The sequence below is a fragment of the Anabrus simplex genome, chromosome 1, assembly GCF_040414725.1.
Source record: "Anabrus simplex isolate iqAnaSimp1 chromosome 1, ASM4041472v1, whole genome shotgun sequence".
In the NCBI taxonomy this organism is placed as follows: Eukaryota; Metazoa; Arthropoda; class Insecta; order Orthoptera; family Tettigoniidae; genus Anabrus; species Anabrus simplex.
This window is the reverse complement of record NC_090265.1, coordinates 139,442,476-139,463,951: the sequence shown is the minus strand read 5'-3', so window position 1 is coordinate 139,463,951 and position 21,476 is coordinate 139,442,476. Positions and strand designations below refer to the sequence as shown.

General features: G+C 37.6%; 1 protein-coding gene across 3 annotated transcripts in view; it reads right to left on the bottom strand.

The window, feature by feature from the left end:
• The window catches only part of LOC136884942 (protein regulator of cytokinesis 1), a 165,301-nt gene that overhangs the window by 96,840 nt on the left and 46,985 nt on the right, over window positions 1-21,476 (bottom strand). For all 3 annotated transcript variants that reach the window (XM_067157290.2, XM_067157281.2, XM_067157273.2), the window contains exon 4: window positions 9,368-9,515. In XM_067157290.2, coding sequence (XP_067013391.2) covers window positions 9,368-9,515 — 148 coding nt within the window. The remainder of the gene's footprint in view (window positions 1-9,367; window positions 9,516-21,476) is intronic.

Genomic DNA, 21,476 nt, shown 5'->3' with positions numbered 1-21,476 from the left:
TGTATGTAACTAAATGTACATCATCATCATATGGCATTCCCTCAACACCACAATCTTAATCAAAGCTTCATTATATAAATATGTATGTATGGTTCAGCTGAAGATGACCTTGAATATGAGGTCGAAACCGGTCCTGTAGTTTAATATATACAATAAATAAGTATTGATTGGTGGAAATCCTCTCCTATTTTTAATTGTAGAATAAACACATCCAAAGACAACTGTAGGGAAACCCTTCCTTACACGTAATCTCTTTCCAGGTATACTCAACCACAAATTTAGCCGCTAGATAAAATAGAAGAATCCGCCACGTTAGAGAGTGATCAATCAGGATAACATGTATAGTTCTGGCTATAAAACAGAACCATACATACTATCTGGCTTCTTGACAACACTGTGATCCGATTTCTAGATCGACGCATAACACACTATAACTGGGCCAGCGTAAGGTTGCACATGACAGCTGGGCAAAATGTTGGTAACACTGCAACGGCGCACGAAGCGATGTTGCCACCATAACAGCTAATTGCACGATACGTGATATTTTAGAAACATGAGACAAATGTTTTTAATGTCATCGCGGTAATACATGATACAAATGAAATCGGCCGACAACAATCACACTTAACACACCGATTAAGTTTACAATAACACACATCATCACACAAAATGATACAAGATAAATCTACTACAAAGTTTTTATTATTGCGATGTTAGAAAATACCGAAGAAATCGGCAGACAAAAATCTCACTTTAAATACACCAATAAATATTACAATAATATACAACGGTGCTAACACAAAAGATTTCAAGTAAAATCTATTAAATTTACGAAAGTTCAGAAACGTTATTCTTACCTTATTCACATTGCTAGAGGCTCTATACCTTCCAGATCACTGCCATCACTACCGTCGCTTTCATTGTTAATGGACTGCAGATACCTCGCACAGGTGAAAGGCGGCGTGACAGCAACAACGAGGAAGATATTCGACAAGCCATGACGCAGAGTCCACGAAAGGCACTCAGCCACTTATCCGCAGGGCAGAATACACCATTCACAACATGTCACAGGATTGTTAGGCGTTATTTTCACATGCATCCACACCGTATGCAGCGCATGCAAGCATTGACACAGCTGAATTACGGAGCTCGACTCAATTTTGTTACAATGATTGATGATGTGTGAGCGCCAGGAAGGTGACAATCAATGGTTAAAACAACGGATGTTCACGGACAAAGCCACATTCCATGTGAGTGGCCGAGTCAACACGCATAACTGCATCATTTGGGGAACAGAAAATCCCATGACCTCCTAATAGCCCTGACCTAACCCCTCCAGATTTTTTTTTATATGGGGCTACGTCAAGTCGGCAGTGTACACACAAAGACCACAGAATCTGGCTGACCTACAGAGGGAGATTACAGCGGCCTTTCAGCAAATCACTCCAGAAATGCTGCACGCCACAACATGGATTCGAGGTATCGTTTGTGCCGCACGCGCGATGGTGGACATGTTGAGTGCTAATGTGCTGTGACACAAACTCCAGACTCTCCTTAACATGTATGCACCGTTAAAAAGCAATAAATGTGCATAGTTTCTTGTGTATAGAGTTTTACTTTTCTGACATCCCAAATGGATGACACTGTATATAGTAGGCCTATAATCAGTGCATGAAAATAGAGCATAATTAATGCATGTATTTTTTTTTTGAAGTAGGAAAGCACTCAATACATTTTCTTATAAATGTCAAATTAGTAGTAGTTTTGTAGTGTAAGGTCCATGGCTACAGATTTGCTGTATGATGTATTATGAACGACGCTGGGATTCGAATCCACGACCTCCATTTAGATAGAGATTTCCATAAGGAAACATTTTATATTAATTCCTCTATTCCCCTGCATTTTAAAGAAGTATATAATATTGTTTATATGTCTGATTATTGAGTTTAAGTGTTGTTTCTTTGTTATTCTTCGGCATGCTCAGGTCACAAACCCCGGTCTGATTTCTTGAGTCTGTGTCAGTATGAATTCAACAGTAAGAAGATCCCTTTTGACGTTTTATTTAAAGTTGTGATTTATTTGCAAGGGATATTGGTACGGACATTTCTTTATGAGTTTTAAAGCATATGTGATTTGGTGTTCAAATAGAATGAGAAGTTTAGAGTATTTTGTGACGTCATGCAGAGTTGAGATTTTTAAAAGGGACTCGTGAATGAAAGAAGACAAGTGGGCGTGGTTTCCCATCTATTTTGGCTGTCACTTTGAAATGTATGACAGAGGAGAACAGTGCTACGGTAAAAGACAGACCCTTGACCAAGATCATATTTTCTGTCACAAGGGAGTTGTAAATAACGTTATGTTTGGTTCGTATACAGAGAAACTGTTCGACCGTAGGGCCAGGTAATTAATGTAGGTGAGGAACCCTTATCGCAAATAAAATAGATAGGAATTTTCTTTCAGCAACCCGCAACGATATCAAAAGACCCACGATTCGAATCCCAGCACAACCAACGTGAAATCGCCCGGGTTTTCTTTGACCTGGACAGATATGTACATAATACAGCCCGTGATAGATTTTGCATTTTTAATTGTTTTTCTTTGTGTCTCTTGACTGCTTATGCAAGTGATTTGATTGTTCTAAATTAATTCCAATTTTACTCACGTGATGATTCTGGGTTCGTAGTTCTCTGTCCCAAGTGGTGGACCATTCTATTAAGTGTGTAATTTCATTTCAATGTTTTTTTTTTTTTAATTTTTGTTTTGTTTATTAATGCTAAACGGGGCCATTGACCACTCAACCAGTTTGAAGTGTTTTTCTTGTTTAGTTGTAACCTGATTCTCAGTGTCGGCCAGTATCCAGTATTCGGGAGATAGTAGGTTCGAACCCCACTGTTGGCAGCCCTGAAAATGGTTTTCCGTGGTTTCCCATTTTCACACCAGGCAAATACTGGGGCTGTACCTTAATTAAGGCCATGGCCGCTTCCTTTCCACTCCTAGTCCTTTCCTGTCCCATCGTCGCCATAAGACCTATCTGTGTCGGTGCAACGTAAAGCAACTAGCAAAAAAAAAAAACCCCCCTCAGTGTTGAAGGGAATGTTATATAGGTTTTGCTGACACATTCATAATTACAGTAATTTATTAGATATTATATTGGGGATGCATTTATCTGAATAAAAATGTCTAACAATCATCTCGTCCGGTAGATTGCTTTTTGGGTTAATTTTATGCATTTCAGAGTTTCAGGTACTGTGTAGTATGGTCCTAAAGACTTACTTTTTTCCTTCAATTCCTGGAGGAGAACACCTTTCTGAATAACAGTACGCTTTGAAAGCCCTAATGTTTGACTTGTACGTTCCACAACTTGATCTGCAGTAACAGAGGGTTGACCACGCAAGCATACGAATTCCCTAACTATTAAGGGGCACTCCTCGGCGCAAAGGATTATCACTTCCCGATTCGTCACTATGTTGTCGTTTCCATGACAATGCACTGCATTAGTTACAAAAAAAACTTCAGTCATCTCACACACACACACACACACACACACACACACACACGCACGCACGCACGCACACACACGCACACACACACACACACACACACACACACACAACAATTTCATCAACACGCGAATCACACCTGACCATGTGCTAGCGATGACAGACAAGCGGCAACACTTCAATACGGAAGTCAAGGTAGTTATAGATGGCACCACTATACTAGCCACATTGCCAACAACAACCAAATGAAAATAGTACAGCTTTATTTTGCAGCTCGCTTAAACATTACATTTTTTAAATAAAATGCTTACGTTTTAGTTAAGTAAATAAAAGGTTGCATGCGCTATACAAAATTAATACGAACTAACATGTATAAAATGCATAACTCCGTCTGACATAAAAAGAATTGGATTGGTCGTTCTGATTGACGGGTGACGTTCTTCAATTATTTTTGTAGTAGTGCCAACGTGAACTACAACTGTCAAGTGCAACCTTGTGCCGGCCCACCTATAAACAACAAATAGCACAGAAAATTGTTTCTAGAAGGTAAAGGAGCAGCTATCTTTCCAATAAACCCATTAATATCATACCTCATCATTAATTGGAGGTTATGCGACCTACTCTGATAGTGGGATATAGTAGCATGATTGGTAGACGCGCTGTAAATGGGGGAAGGGGTATAAACCGCCGTGATTCGATTCATCCACTGCTCGCCACCCTTATTTTAAATTGCTAACTAGAACAACCTGTAAGCATAGTCGCTTTTAGGAATACACTAACAATATTAAAGGGGAAGAGTTAGAGTAATTCCCTTATTTTGTTTAATTTCTCTGTATATTAGTATGTACAATAGTATTTGGTTCATTACTAGGATCGGTAAAATGGTGAGTGTACAGATAAGGCATATTTTGTTTTTGTTATTACTTACTCGCGTGTAATTAGACACATTCTTTTATCGTTTAATGCACTGAAAATGTTAGTTCATCGCTACATTAACCATAGAGCAAACGCCGGACAAGCCATCCATCTAATTTTTGATCTGACATTAACCATAACATAAATGGCCTCGGCTGTGATTCCTATGACTGAAGGCAATAGACAGATAATAAGAATTGCTGTTGGTGACCTGTGACGTACATAATAGCTCAGCCTGTAAAACTGTTGGATAGTGACGGATACCACGGTTAACAATATTGTGGCTTGAATCCAAGTCTGTACCTTTTTCGTGTGTTCAATGTTTTTATGTTTGACATTACCATCATGATTCCGTGGGGGAGGCAGCTAACTGAACCCTGGTGGAATTATATATCTCACCGTAGTGAGAGAGTGACTGCTGACAATTTTACAGTGGGCAGAACATATATTTTTACACAGCATCCAAACCACACCACGAGCTTGTCTGGTAACTCATACAGAGGACTTTGGCTTCAATTACCATTAGAGGTTTATGAGGAACAGAAGCCATGAAATGAGCAATATATTGCTTGCTCTCGGCAACCTACTCCCAAGCATCAAAGTCTAGAACCCAAAGGTCATCTTGGGATCTGAAAGTGGGGTCAGGCCAGTTCTCCCTCATGACGTGCTTTGTCTCAGCCCACATGTTTTCGACTGGGCTGAGATCCAGGTGGCAAGGAGGCCAGTCTTAAGATTGATTTTGTCCAATTTGGGGAACCATCTCTGGACCATTGCTGTTGTTTAAAAGGTCCTAACATCTAGGTCATCGGACTGGTGTGTATGGAAAAATGGTCTTGTTGAAAGTGAATTACTCCTTCAGGATATTGTCACACTGATGGGACCATAATATTACTCATAATATGAATATCTTGGGGTGCATCTAGCCGACCTTGTATCCTGTGAAACATTCAAGTCCAAGGGAGGACACAAGACCCCCATATTGGTAAAGACACGCAACCACTATGGGAAGACTCCTTGACCTGCTGGGGCTTGTATTGAGCACCCGATGATCAATACACATGTACCAGACCATCATTCACCAAGGAAAATGAAAATTTGTCAGAGGAAATAACATTTACCCAGTCGCAACTGATATTTTACTAGACAAATGCTAGGTGGTACAGCTGATGTTTGTCAGTCAGCTTTGACTTAATGGCTTTGCTTTTACTATGGAAGCCAGCAGTGGAACAGAGTAATCACCGAATAGTATCCTCGGATTCTGATGTGATGCATTCACCAGCTCATTATCCTGGGCTGGTGTTTAAACATGCCACAATCCACTACTAACACGCCTACTGCAATTTCCTATTTTGCGATACTAGTGAATCCATCTTATAGCTATACTGACAGGAAGCTCATAGCAATCACCTACCCCAGACGCCATCATTTGACTCTCCTTTACAAGTGGTATAACTCATTTGCGGACAGACTGTTGGTGGAAGGGTATTGTGTTAGAATGACACCAGTGCAAGGCTAGATATTGGACCGATACCTTTTTGTAAACCAAGAAAACTGACACTGTCCTGAATCAGATAATGTGAATAATCACCAGTATCATATAAAACCAACCCACTGAACTGGTTTCCAATCCTCAACCACATCCTTCCACCAGATTATGCCATATGAACAATCTAGTCCATTTAGCATATAAAATTAAGGCCAATAAATCATTTCCAATTCATCAAAATATCCACAGAATTACACCAACCCGAGGGCCAATGACAGATGTTAGGCCCCTTTAAACAACAAGCATCATCATCATCATCATCATCATCATCATAATATCAACCCAACTGAAAACCAGAAATCGTCCTACACCGTAGGGGGAAACGCGTCCGCCTGTCACCCGACAGCACCGGGTTCGATTCTTGGCCGAGTCAGGGGTTTTTAATTGTAAATGATTAATATCCCTGGCCTCGGGACTGGGTGTTTGTGTCGTCCTTAAAGTTCCTTACCTCGCATTCAACACTTTACACTCCCGCAATTACAATTACACGCAGGTTCATATCATATGGTGCAAATAGTGGCAAAAGATTTACAGAGATCGAAGCCATGTACAAATATCGTATTAATTAATTGCTGGCTCAAAAACTGATGAAAGAAAATCACTCAGGATTGTAAACCTGGAATGAAGACTGGACTGCAAAGACCCATATGAATGAAGATCAATTTTCAACACTATGTGCCCGGATTTCATCTTTCGCGGAGTGTACGAGTCCCTCTGTACAGAGTGTGCACAAGGCATGGAAGAAGTGGCTCTGTGATTTATTCTTGTAGCCTGCAGCCTTCTCCAAGCTGTGACTGGGGAAGAATTCCAGAAAATGAAACATCACCTTCAGATTCCCACACAGAGCCTTCTCCGGGACTATCGCTGACCTTCTGACAGTATCAACAATGGCAAAAACTAGACATACAAGTTCAGATCATGTTTTTTCATCTATTAATTTATGTACTTATATTTTGCTTCATTTCTGTTTCTTGTATTTTTCTTCTGTACATCTCTCTCTCTCTCTCCAAATTTATATTATGTTACTTTTTCTCACATTTTAAATTTCATTCATTCATATCATTTTTGCCCTTATGCACAGTGTTTGAACTCTAATATCTCATGATGACAATTTTCACTTCTTTCCCTTCTTCCTCTTCTCTTCCCAAAATCTCTTCATCCTTTGGCTATGCTCCTGTTCCTTTGTTCTGTCCACAATGTTCCTGTCTTCTTCATCACATTTACTATAAATTTCGTATTCCTAATTTTGTTTCTGAATTATTTTCTGTCTCCTATCATTTGCTTGTTACCGGGCGAGTTGGCCGTGCGCGTAGAGGCGCGCGGCTGTGAGCTTGCATCCGGGAGATAGTAGGTTCGAATCCCACTATCGGCAGCCCTGAAAATGGTTTTCCGTGGTTTCCCATTTTCACACCAGGCAAATGCTGGGGCTGTACCTTAATTAAGGCCACGGCCGCTTCCTTCCAATTCCTAGGCCTTTCCTATCCCATCGTCGCCATAAGACCTATCTGTGTCGGTGCGACGTAAAGCCCCTAGCAAAAAAAAAAAAAAAAAATCATTTGCTTGTTGATCCCCACCTGCCTGAAGTCTTCCTCTATTTCATGATACCAATTTGTTTTCTTGCTTGACCTGTTTACTACATCAAAGATTTTCTTTGTAAGTCTGTTGCAGTCCATTCTCTGTATGTGCCCATAGAAAGTTAGTATGCGTTTCCTGATCATTATTAGAACATGATGAAAACACAATGAATAATTTCTTCCTCTATGTGCAGATTAAATAAATACCAGTAAATAAATAGAATTAAGTATAAAATATAATATAGAATATAAAATATAAATATAAAATATAAAATATATTAAAAGGCTGACTCCTGAAGCTTATAGACATCACTCAATCACTTACAGCACTGTAACCCAGAACAGGTCTTGCAATCCTACTGTTGATCACAAAAGCCAAATCATATTGTCTGATTCTCATGCCCTGAGTAGAACATTATGTATTCTCTTGACTGAAAATGACCAACCTGAGGCCATTTTAATTCTATGACACCTAAAATATCAATTTCAGCTTGTTTCTTCTTTCAAAATGTCTAATTTGATTTGTTTCATACTCCGCTCATTACATGTACCCACAAGCAAACTGTTCTTATTGCTTCAGATTCTCTTTTCTTGAATAGCAGCATCCACAGTCTTTGCTGCATCATTGGCATCACCAGTCGCCTGAAAATTCATAGGTTCTTCCTCAGTAGTATGATGAGTACCATCCAACCTTCACGTACTATAAATTCATTTGTTTCATCCATTTTCCTCATGCAGGAGTGGTTTACCATTGCCTTCTCCCATGCCATTCTCCTTGCCATTGTTACACAAGTCAACATCCACCTCAGACATTCCCTATACTGGTGCTGTCCAGCATAAGAACTGCAGCCGCTCCTAACACAGAGAACACATGCTGTTTTATGGATTCAAGTGGCATTTTCTCCATCCAAGAGACCACTCCACCTAAAGGGACTTATCTGGATAGAGCCATTGATCCCCTTAGGGATTCGATTTACCGCTGCCCAACACTCACTGAGACATTGGCTGTATGGTCTACCCCAAAACCTAGCAAGATCACCCAGCCAGACATACAGTAGAATATTTACTATACGAAACATACAAAAGAATCTGCAGCTGCCTTGTAACCAAAGGACAAAATAAAACAGCATTAACATGTCAGATGTAATCCAGAAGAAATAAGACTATTATAACTATCTGAATGAAATTAAAGTTAAAAAAAGCTAATGCTAATACATAATATTCACCATCGACTGAGTCAATACTGTGGGCCTTGTCCACATATAGCAAGTTCTTCAGTAAACTTCAGTTAAAGTCCTCATAACTTGAAAGACATATGAGGACTTATGCCTCAACTTTCCACAGCAATTATGACAAGTTCCTTTCTTGAATTAAAAACAAACCAATAACTCCACTGTTTATTTCTGAGAAGATAGCTAGCATCAGGAATGTGACCAGTGGGATGCCAGACACTCCAGATTCTGTGGCATTGAATGATAACTGCTTTCCTAAAAACATGGCATCGAATAATACTTATTAGGAAGACAGTATGCATGTTGCATGGATTTAATTTCTTCATTAGTTTTAATAACACGGAAACCAAGTCTGACAACAGAATGAAGCAGGCAGGCGATAACTTTTCAACTACACAGTAGTGAAGAATCTGCAATGGCAACATCAGCTTGTTTCAATGGAAGGGTGCAGGAAGAAGGCTGGAGACTTAGTTCCCCACTTCATCGCAACCTTCTCAGCGAGGACTGAAGATTAATTTTACAGACTTCCAAGATAAATACAATTTTACTGTAATACAGTATTATTTTCAATCAGGTTTCAAGAGAAAAAGCAGAACTTACCTTACTGGAGAGCCGGCGATCATGCTCCTCTTTTAACAACTGTGCTCCTCTATTTTTAAACAGTCGTTCTGGGTCATGAGATTGTTTCTCTACATTGGCCAAACACTGCCATAAACTTTCATACTTGTTTAGCAAGTCAATAAGTTCTCTACAAGTAAACAACAGACAAAGTTAATTTTACTAGAAAAATTAGACACGAATTAAAAACAGCAGTTCAATTTCAGGCAGTCTCCTGCATGTATACAAACACAAAGGATACTGCTCTAATTAGGAAACTAAATATCAACCCCAGTGCTCAATGAATCTTCTCCTATTGATAGAGCACCAACTTTATCCATAACCCTACATTGTACATCAAAATGCTTACACTCGCAAAATTATAAACAAAGGGCACTAGGAAAGTTTTGCAATGTGAGTGAATGCTTTAGACTTTTTCAAAATAATTTCCACCACACTCAATACACTTCTCCATACGTCGCAACCAGTCACAGAACAAACTCTGCCACTTTTCTTCGATTACATTTTCACACTCTTGATCCCATGCTGCCAGAAGCTCCTCATCGGATGCAAAACGCTGCCCTTTCAGCTTCATCTTCACTTCTGGGAAGAGTGCGAAGTCACATGGGGCAAGATAAGGAGAGTATGGAGGGTGATCAAGCATAGTCAACCCTGATCTGGCAAGAAAATCAATTGTTACATTAGCACGATGTGCTGGAGCATTGTCGTGATGCAAGAGCCAAGTGTTGAGCCGTGACCTTGGACGGAGCTAATTGAGAGCGCCTGGATGACCTGAGGCAGACAAGTCTCACTGTACCACTTCACAGTAACTGTCCTTTGTGTTTCTAGCACAACCAGAGTCAGGATGCCCCGTTTAGTGAAGAATACTGCAATCATCCTTTTCTTCACTGACCTCGACTTTCGCAGTCACAGGAGTACCCTCATCTTCAAACAGCCACACCTTGTTCTGGGATTTCGTTGGGTCATCGTAATAATAAAGCCAAGTTTTGTCACCTGTAACGAGGCTATTGCTGTTACGCGAAGTTCCATTTGAAACTGTTTTAGCATTTTTCGGCACCATTTCACTCGATGTGCCCTTTGTTCTTCTGAAAGTGAATGGGGCGCCCAAAGGGAACAAACCTTTCTAACATGGAGATGGTCGTGTAGAATTGAATGAATAGCTGGTGCAGGGATGTGGAGGGTCTCTTCTCCCTACCAATATGTCAACCACCTCTCTTGCTGTAACATTTTCCTCACAGCTTCAATGTTTTCCTCAGTCACTGATTCAGACGGTCGCCCAGAATGAGGATCGCCTTCAACCCTAAAATTTCCCTCCTGGAACTCTTTGTACCAGCGTAAAATTGTTGTCCGATGTGGACAGTCTTCCTCCAACACAGGAGTCATTTCCTCCAGGCACTGGTCAACAGTTAATCCACGAGCAAAATTGTAGCGGATAATTGAGTGATATTCACCTTTAGACCACACTGACATCTTAAGTTGCTTTCAGTCCCACTACTTGGTAACAACTGGTGTGAAGGGTCGTGCCTTGCTGTTTTCTAGACCAGCTTTCACCCCTCTATTCATTCCTCACCATAACAGGGGTGTCCAGCCAACCATTTTTGCATATTGCAAAACTTTCCTAGTGCCCTTTGTACAGCTTATTAATCAAATCACAGAAGCTGTAAGTATACAATTACAATAACTTAATCATATTCGAAGCAGAAATCTGTATGGAAACTCTGAAACATTTCTTAAATCCAAAATACTACAAAACTGAAACTAAAGCACACTTCTTTAGTACTAGCAGAATAAATGGTGAGTTTTGATTAATGATCAGCAAGTTTGTCTCTCACAACTATTGTTTTCTAACCTTTTTCCCCTCCCTAACATCTTAATTTCAGTATACTTCACATATCTCTGTTCACACACCTATTGCAAGCATAAAATAACACATTAACTGCCATCTCAGAGCTAATAATTTATACATTCCATATTGAAAACTAACATTTGTCCAAATGTGCTTGATAAATTTTTAATGTCTTCCTTACTGAAAACTAACATTTGTCCAAATGTACTTGATAAATTTTTACTGTCAATGTTCATAACCCTTAGGATCACTTAGTGCTTTAAAATTTTAAGGGAATGAAATATGAAACCTCCATAAATGGATCAAGAACCCAGCTTAAATCTTCATGGCTCAGAATAAAATAATTCTTGAACTGCTGCAAAAATCTATATCTATATATATAAAATAACATGTCCTTACTGACCGACTCATCATCGACGAGCCAAAACTACTGGACATAAAAAAATGAAATTTTGAGAATACATTTATATTACAGTGTCCATACTCACTAAGGAAGGATTTTTGGATATTCTGTCGCTAAGGGAGAGAAAATGGGGCTGAATTTTTAAAATGAGTATATCTATATCTCAAAAACTGAAAACTTCAAAGACGTGAAAATTGGTATTTGGAATCTCCTTTAAAAATGAAGAATCGCGTAATTATTTTGTTTTTGGAAAATCCACTTAAGGGGAGTAAAAATAAGAGCAAAAGGGTGGAATCCCTCTTATATGGATACTTATATTTCAAAAACTGAAGTTGTTACAGACGTGAAAATTGGTACACAGAATCTCCTTTAAAAATAAACACAATTTTTTTTGTTTTTGGAAAATCCATTTAAGGGGGGTGAAAAAAGTGAAAACTGGGGTGAATTTTTAAACTGAATATATCTCGTCGACTTAACATGTTACAGGCGTATAAAGGGGTATTTGAAATCACATTTAAAAATAAAGAAACGCGTATTTAACATAAAGAAATAAATGAACTGGATTAAAGCCACATTTAAAAATAAAGAAATGCGTATTTAACATAAAGCAATAAATGAACTGAATTAAAGCCACTATATATGTATATATATATATATATATATTGTAATGGTTATAGCGTCCGCCATGCCAACTTGCTACTAGCCGAGCTCGTCACCCATCGCCCCACCCCCTTACGCTCGACCGCGCCAATCGCAAGCAACACTTAAGCGCTGGGCCGGCCCTTCTTTCTTCTACCCGTAGTCGCACCGCATGGGACGGCGGAAATTACTCGACTATTAATCTCGAGTCTTCCATTTCGCGAGGTTCCTGGATCCATCAAGCATCCAGGCTGTTCTGGAAGGCCCACACAGGTATATATATATATATACAGTAAAACCTCGTTAATTCGAAGTCGCTGAGACTCAAAAATCGGACTTCGAATTACGTGATTTCGAATTAACCGCCAATTCGCAATTCAGAAGTACCAACCCTTGCCACGTTACGAAATATTCTAAGGCCCGTTACTGCATGCAGTTAACCTTGATTCACAGTTTATACCTTTCAAATGCCATGAAAAAAGAACTTTTTTCCAAAATGTATCCAAAAAGGTGCATTTACAGCATTCAAATAATGCACTTGCATATCTCACAGGCAAATATAACCTCACGCAACGAAAGAAAGAAAAAAAAAGCACGATTCAAAGACGAGGAGAAATCTATGCTGGCTCCCATGTGCAAGTGCTTTATTCATTGGAGTACTATACTGTATGCATTTTAGATGCCTTGTATTTACACAGAAAGTACCCAATGCCCTTAAAATCAAACTTTCCTATGACTCTATCCTTGTACGATTTCCCGCCATGGCACTTCTCTCGTACTTCAGAAATAAATACTTGCCGCGTCACAAAGAATTCTAAGACCTATTAATACATGCAATCACCTCGATTCACAGTTTAAACCTTTCCAATGCCATGGAAAAACTATTTCCGAAATGTATCCAACAAGGTGCATTTACAATGTTCAAATAATGCACTTGGATAAATCACTGACAAACATAACCTCACGCAACGAAAGAAAAAAAATCACACAATTCAAAGACGACGATAAATTATGCTGGTTCCCCTGTGCAAATGCATTATTTTTTGGATATCTGTACTGTTTGCATTTTTAGATGCTTTGTACTGGCATGGAAAGTGTCCGACGCCATTAAAACATTGTAGCTTATCGAACTTTTCTATGACGAGGGGATAAAGTTTCTCGCTTCCATGTGCATTGCAATTGCAAAACCATAAGACCGTTTGGGCTCGCATTAAAATAAAGCAATGCAGTTTCATCGGCAATTACAGTATTACATGTAGTAAATACCATTTTTGGTCCGTATTGATGATATTTGATTGAAATAATAACATTAAGTTATTTATTAGACCACCTAATCAATACAAAATCGTCTTGGATGATTTATATAAATTTGTTAGCTAATAGTGGTACATGTTTCGCCTTCCTTGAAGGCATCATCAGCCATAGTCTTAACCTTAAATTAAAAATAAGCGTCTACATAACATGTAGTAATGAAATGAATTTTAAAATCTTGAAGAGATTTGAAGTAAAATAACATTAAAAATAACAATGATGGTTTGAAAATACAATGTGATGAGATACAATAGTGGAAGTATTAACAAAATTAACATTAGAAGGCTGCTAAAATAAGTACAATGGATAAAACAACAGATTGTTATACAACAAGTAGTAAGATTGCATAAAAGTAAAGTTGATAGTCTGGCGGTTATAATTAGACGATGGCGAAAAATCTTATATAATCAAAGTAAAGAAGAGAGAATAAAAGTCAAAGTTAGTCGAGAGATCCGAAGTTAATCATGATCTTGAAGATAAAGACGAAAGTCAGATGCATATGGTGAAGTTGTAGAACACGTTGAGGATATGAAGTTGGTGAATAGAAGTTGAAGAACAGTTTCAAATAGGATCACTATGGACCATCTCAAAATTTGAAGTGATGTTCAAATGTTGTAAATTGTGAGTTTGTAGATATTCTAGTTGAAAAAGCATATAAAAGTGGAATCTGTAAATGGAAGCAAGAAACAAAGAGTTAATTGTGTGAAAAGATATTTGAAAGATATTGAAGTAGAATCGTATGCACTTACCATTTGACTGTGACAAAGATAGCTTGTAATATTATGAGTTAGAAGTATTTGCAACAGTAGATTTCTTGCTACGTGTGTTATAACTGAAGTTTTGTGCTGGAGGGGGATCTGTTTGCGTTGACGTAACTATTGGAGGGGGGCTGCTATTGGTGGGAGGGAAGGAAGAGAGTGTATTACTGCGCGTGTTGTAACGGTGTAAGGCTATTGGAGGGAGCGATGTTACGGTGGGTGTGGCTATGGGTTTATTGGTTGTATTTGAATTAGAGGTACTAGCGGCGGGGGGAAGGGAGGGGGGTATATTAGCTGTAGGGGAGGTGGGAACTCTAATTAATGTGAGGTTGAAGATTTTTAAGAATTTGTTGGTGAGGGAAGTTGATTCTCGTAATAAAATAAGAATCTGTTCATACAAGGGGCTTTTTTTATCAATAGTGTCGTTTAGATTTTTATCTTTATTAAAATGTTGGTCGAGGAAAATAAATAAGTTTTCATATTCTGTCATGAGTTTGCTTTTATCGACTCTTTTTAGGATATGGAGGTCTTGTTCTATTGTGGTGAATTTATGCCCGGTGTCCCTCATATGGTTGGCCATTGCGGAGAATTTGTTGTGTCTTTGGGCATTGTAATGCTCGGCGTATCTGGTAGAGAAGCTGCGGCCAGTTTGGCCAATATAAGAAAAATTACATGTAGAGCATTTCAATCTGTATATTTCTGATCCAGAGTAACTATTGTCTGTGATGTTAATAGAGTTGTGATTGAAGAATAAATTATGATTAGTGTTTTTTGTTGTGTAGGCTATTTTTATTTCGTGCTTCATTAATGAATTGGTTATCGGGTAAATGCTATGGTTAGTGAACGTGAATTTAGCGTATTTTGGTTTGACGGGTTTTAATGGAGTTAAATTGGTAGCTAGTTTCAGTTTGGTTTTATTGATGATTTTATCAATCATACTCGTGTTAAATCCATTGAATTTAGCTATTTCCTTGATGAATAGTAATTCTTTCTTTAAATTAATAGAGGACATAGGGATCTTTAATGCTCTATATATTAAACTGTGGTAAGTGGCTTTTTTATGTGAGTTGGGATGTAAAGAATCATTTTTTATGGTTGTTGGAGAAAAGGTGGGTTTTCTGTATATTTGGAAGTCGAATTTGTTCAATACTCGTGTGATTTTGATATCTAAGAAGTTCAAAGAGTTATTGAACTCATCTTCTTTAGTGAATTTAATATTATTATCTAAGTTGTTGAGGAATGATAGTATGTTATTGCTGTTGTTGATTTGTTTATCAATGATAGCTATGGTATCATCAACATAGCGATGCCAAAGACAGAGTCCGTTGATGTTATTAATAATCTTACTATGTTCGAGATTATCTAAGTATATATCGGCTAGTATTCCAGATAACGGGTCTCCCATCGCTAGACCTTCTTGTTTGTAAATTTTCTTATTGAAGGTAAAATAGTTGTTGTCTAAAACGAAATTAAGTAATTTTAACCATTTATCAATTTCGATTTTACTCAATGTGCTATGTTTCAACAGATTGTTTTTTATGATGTTAATAGTATTGTTGATAGGGATATTAGTATACATGTTGGTGATGTCAAAAGAACATAAAACGTGGTTTGGTTGTAGACTGAACTTATTTAGGGAATTACAAAGTTCGATCGAGTTCTTTATGGGGTTGGAGTTGTGAAATTTGAAGTGTTTTTTAGGAATTTGTGTAGGAATTGAGAGGTTTTATAGGTAGGACTATTGATACTATTAATTATAGGCCGAATGGGGACATCATTTTTATGAATTTTGGGCAGTCAGATCACTGTATCAATAGTCCTACCTATAAAACCTCTCAATTCCTACACAAATTCCTAAAAAAAAACACTTCAAATTTCACAACTCCAACCCCATAAAGAACTCGATCAAACTTTGTAATTCCCTAAATAAGTTCAGTCTACAACCAAACCACATTTTATGTTCTTTTGACATCACTAACATGTATACTAATATCCCTATCAACAATACTATTAACATCATAAAAAACAATCTGTTGAAACATAGCACATTGAGTAAAATCGAAATTGATAAATGGTTAAAATTACTTAATTTCGTTTTAGACAACAACTATTTTACCTTCAATAAGAAAATTTACAAACAAGAAGGTCTAGCGATGGGAGACCCGTTATCTGGAATACTAGCCGATATATACTTAGATAATCTCGAACATAGTAAGATTATTAATAACATCAACGGACTCTGTCTTTGGCATCGCTATGTTGATGATACCATAGCTATCATTGATAAACAAATCAACAACAGCAATAACATACTATCATTCCTCAACAACTTAGATAATAATATTAAATTCACTAAAGAAGATGAGTTCAATAACTCTTTGAACTTCTTAGATATCAAAATCACACGAGTATTGAACAAATTCGACTTCCAAATATACAGAAAACCCACCTTTTCTCCAACAACCATAAAAAATGATTCTTTACATCCCAACTCACATAAAAAAGCCACTTACCACAGTTTAATATATAGAGCATTAAAGATCCCTATGTCCTCTATTAATTTAAAGAAAGAATTACTATTCATCAAGGAAATAGCTAAATTCAATGGATTTAACACGAGTATGATTGATAAAATCATCAATAAAACCAAACTGAAACTAGCTACCAATTTAACTCCATTAAAACCCGTCAAACCAAAATACGCTAAATTCACGTTCACTAACCATAGCATTTACCCGATAACCAATTCATTAATGAAGCACGAAATAAAAATAGCCTACACAACAAAAAACACTAATCGTAATTTATTCTTCAATCACAACCCTATTAACATCACAGACAATAGTTACTCTGGATCAGGAATATACAGATTGAAATGCTCTACATGTAATTTTTCTTATGTTGGCCAAACTGGCCGCAGCTTCTCTACCAGATACGCCGAGCATTACAATGCCCAAAGACACAACAAATTCTCCGCAATGGCCAACCATATGAGGGACACCGGGCATAAATTCACCACAATAGAACAAGACCTCCATATCCTAAAAAGAGTCGATAAAAGCAAACTCATGACAGAATATGAAAACTTATTTATTTTCCTCGACCAACATTTTAATAAAGATAAAAATCTAAATGACACTATTGATAAAAAAAGCCCCTTGTATGAACAGATTCTTATTTTATTACGAGAATCAACTTCCCTCACCAACAAATTCTTAAAAATCTTCAACCTCACATCAATTAGAGTTCCACCTCCCCTACAGCTAATATACCCCCCTCCCTTCCCCCCGCCGCTAGTACCTCTAATTCAAATACAACCAATAAACCCATAGCCACACCCACCGTAACATCGCTCCCTCCAATAGCCTTACACCGTTACAACACACGCAGTAATACACTCTCTTCCTTCCCTCCCACCAATAGCAGCCCCCCTCCAATAGTTACGTCAATGCAAACAGATCCCCCTCCAGCACAAAACTTCAGTTATAACACACGTAGCAAGAAATCTACTGTTGCAAATACTTCTAACTCATAATATTACAAGCTATCTTTGTCACCGTCAAATGGTAAGTGCATACGATTCTACTTCAATATCTTTCAAATATCTTTTCACACAATTAACTCTTTGTTTCTTGCTTCCATTTACAGATTCCACTTTTATATGCTTTTTCAACTAGAATATCTACAAACTCACAATTTACAACATTTGAACATCACTTCAAATTTTGAGATGGTCCATAGTGATCCTATTTGAAACTGTTCTTCAACTTCTATTCACCAACTTCATATCCTCAACGTGTTCTACAACTTCACCATATGCATCTGACTTTCGTCTTTTATCTTCAAGATCATGATTAACTTCGGATCTCTCGACTAACTTTGACTTTTATTCTCTCTTCTTTACTTTGATTATATAAGATTTTTCGCCATCGTCTAATTATAACCGCCAGACTATCAACTTTACTTTTATGCAATCTTACTACTTGTTGTATAACAATCTGTTGTTTTATCCATTGTACTTATTTTAGCAGCCTTCTAATGTTAATTTTGTTAATACTTCCACTATTGTATCTCATCACATTGTATTTTCAAACCATCATTGTTATTTTTAATGTTATTTTACTTCAAATCTCTTCAAGATTTTAAAATTCATTTCATTACTACATGTTATTTAGACGCTTATTTTTAATTGAAGGTTAAGACTATGGCTGATGATGCCTTCAAGGAAGGCGAAACATGTACCACTATTAGCTAACAAATTTATATAAATCATCCAAGACGATTTTGTATTGATTAGGTGGTCTAATAAATAACTTAATGTTATTATTTCAATTACAGTATTGTTCGGTGCCTACGAATTTATTATATGAGCCACGCTTTTTCGTCAACTGTCGGCATCGCCAGCGTTCGCGCATTCTGTTTTCCCGCACAATGCCTGTTGCGTGATATTACGGCATTCCATTAAAAGGTTGAATACAAAAGAATTCAGATTTCATTCAACTTGGCAATCATGAAGCGCACTGTAGACCCACCGAAGTGAGTGTAAGTGCGGAAAGCTACCCCTCCACGTTCCGGAACACGCGTTCTATTATGACGCGGATAAATTTCGAGTTGAAATTACTCTGTAACATACTATTGTTTTAAAATAAAGGCAGTTTTGAATTAAAAGTCTGAATTTTGGTAATGGGGCCGACATTGTACTTCGAATTACGAATTATCCATATTTCGAATTAAACAATTTAAATAACATGCAAAACTGCATCTCATGTATCCGGGAACGAGAACTTCTTCAAATTACGTGGGATTTTGAATTAACCGATTTTGAATTATCGAGGTTCTACTGTGCATATATATATATATACACTAGCAAGATACCCGTGCTTCGCTACGGTATTTTACGGAAATTTATAATTGAATGCTTATCGTTTTAGATATATAATCAGCCGAAATTCGCGATCCGACTCGTTTTCAGCGAGAATCCACCAAAATTCCCGATCTGACTCGTTTTCTATTAGAATACGGCACGTTTCCTCACATTTTTCAATCTTTCTTCCCAGCAATCGATTTCGTACTACCCGGACTACACTCAGGTGTTCCTCCCGGCCAGCTGGGTCCGTAAATCTTTGCCATCTTTTCCTATAATCATTTCTAATATCGATAAAATCCTTCAGGAGATCCGGCGTGGTGTCATATTGGGTGCCTTGGCGGCACTGAACCCGCGGCCGGACTGCATTCTTAGTCATTACCCGTCCAGGAGCCGTTTCCAGCGCGGTCCGCACATTTGACGACAGTCCGGAACATTATTATTACTATTATTATTATTATTATTATATGTTGCTGGGATGAATGATGACAGGGAAAACCGGAGTATGCGGAGAAAACCTGTCCCGCCTCCGTTTTGTCCCGCACGAACGTCACATGGAGTGAGCGGGATTTGAACCACGGAACCCAGCTGTGAGAGGCCGGCGTGCTGCCGCCTGAGCAACGGAGGATCCTTATAAGTACATTAAGTACAGTAAACTCAATGAAAGGATTTCAACTCCTTTACACTCCCGCCCCCCAAGATGGTTCACCCCCACCAAACGCGTTTTTCTTTGTTTTTAAAGGAGATCCAAATACGAATTTTCACATCTGTAACAACTTTAGTTTTTATTAGATGTATGTATTCTCATACAATTAAGTCAATTATTTTTTCAATTCTTTCACCCCCCCCCCCCCCATGGATTTTCCAAGAATACGTGTTTCTTTACTTTTAAAGCAGATTGCAAATATCAAATTTCACGTCCGTAACATCTTTATTTTTGAGATATCAGTAGCCTAATTAAAAGAATTCAACACCATTTTTAGAAACCTTTATACCCCCCCCCCCCCCTCCAACCAAGTGATATTTCCGAAAACTAAAAATACACGTTTCTTTATGTTTAATAGAGATAAAATATCCATTTTTCACTTCTGTAACACGTTACGTTTTTTTAGACATACTGTAAAACTTCTCATTTTAAAATTTCACCCCTTTTGAGTTCCCCTTAAAAGGAGTTTCCAAAAACAAATCACCCATGTTTCTTTACATTTACATGAGATTCCAAACACCCACTTTTTACGACTGTAACATTTTACGTTTCCAAGATATTCTGGAGATATAGTCTTTCAAAAAATTCGCCCCAATTTGTCACTTCTGTTTAACCGCCACTAATTGGATTTTCCAAAAACTAAAATATACGTGTTTCTTTGTTTTTAAAGAAGATCCCATATACAAATTTTCAGTTCTGTAATATCTTCCGTTTCTGAGATATATGTATCCTCATTAAAGGCATTCAGCCCATTTTCACCCTTTTACACCCCTCCTATTGGGATTTTCCGAAAACAAAAGAATACGTGTTCCTTTATTTTTAAAGGAGATTCTAACTACCAATTTTTACATCTGTAAATTTAAAGTTTTAAGATGTAGACACACTAATTTTAAAAAATTCACGCCCCCTTTTCACCCACCAATAGTGGATTTTCCAAAAACGAAAAAAATAAGTGTTTCTTTACTTTTAAAGTAGACCCCAAATACCAATTTTCAGGTCTGTAATATCTTCAGGTTCTGAAATATAAGTAGCCTCATTAAAGGCATTCAACCAATTATTCACCCTTTTACACCCTTCCTATTGGGATTTTCCGAAAACAAAAGAATACGTGTTCCTTTATTTTTAAAGGAGATTCTAAATACCAATTTTTACATCTATAAACTTTAACAGTTTTGAGATATAGATACATTCATTTTAAAAAATCACCCACTGTTCATCCACCCCCCCCCCCCATTAATTGGAGTTTCCAAAAACAAAAAAATACGTCTTTCTTTATTTTTAAAGGAGATCCCAAATACCAATTTTCAGGTCTGTAGTATCTTCAGGTTCTGAAATATAAGTAGACTCATTGAAGGCATTCGACCCATTCTTCAACCTTTTCCACCCTTCCTTCTTATTGGGATTTTCCGAAAACAAAATATACGTGTTTCTTTGTTTTTAAAGGAGATACTAAATACCAATTTTCACATCTCTAACCTTTAAAAGTTTTGAGATATAGATACACTCATTTTAAAATATTACCCCCTTTTCACCCCCCCCCCGTTAATTGGATTTTCCAGAAACA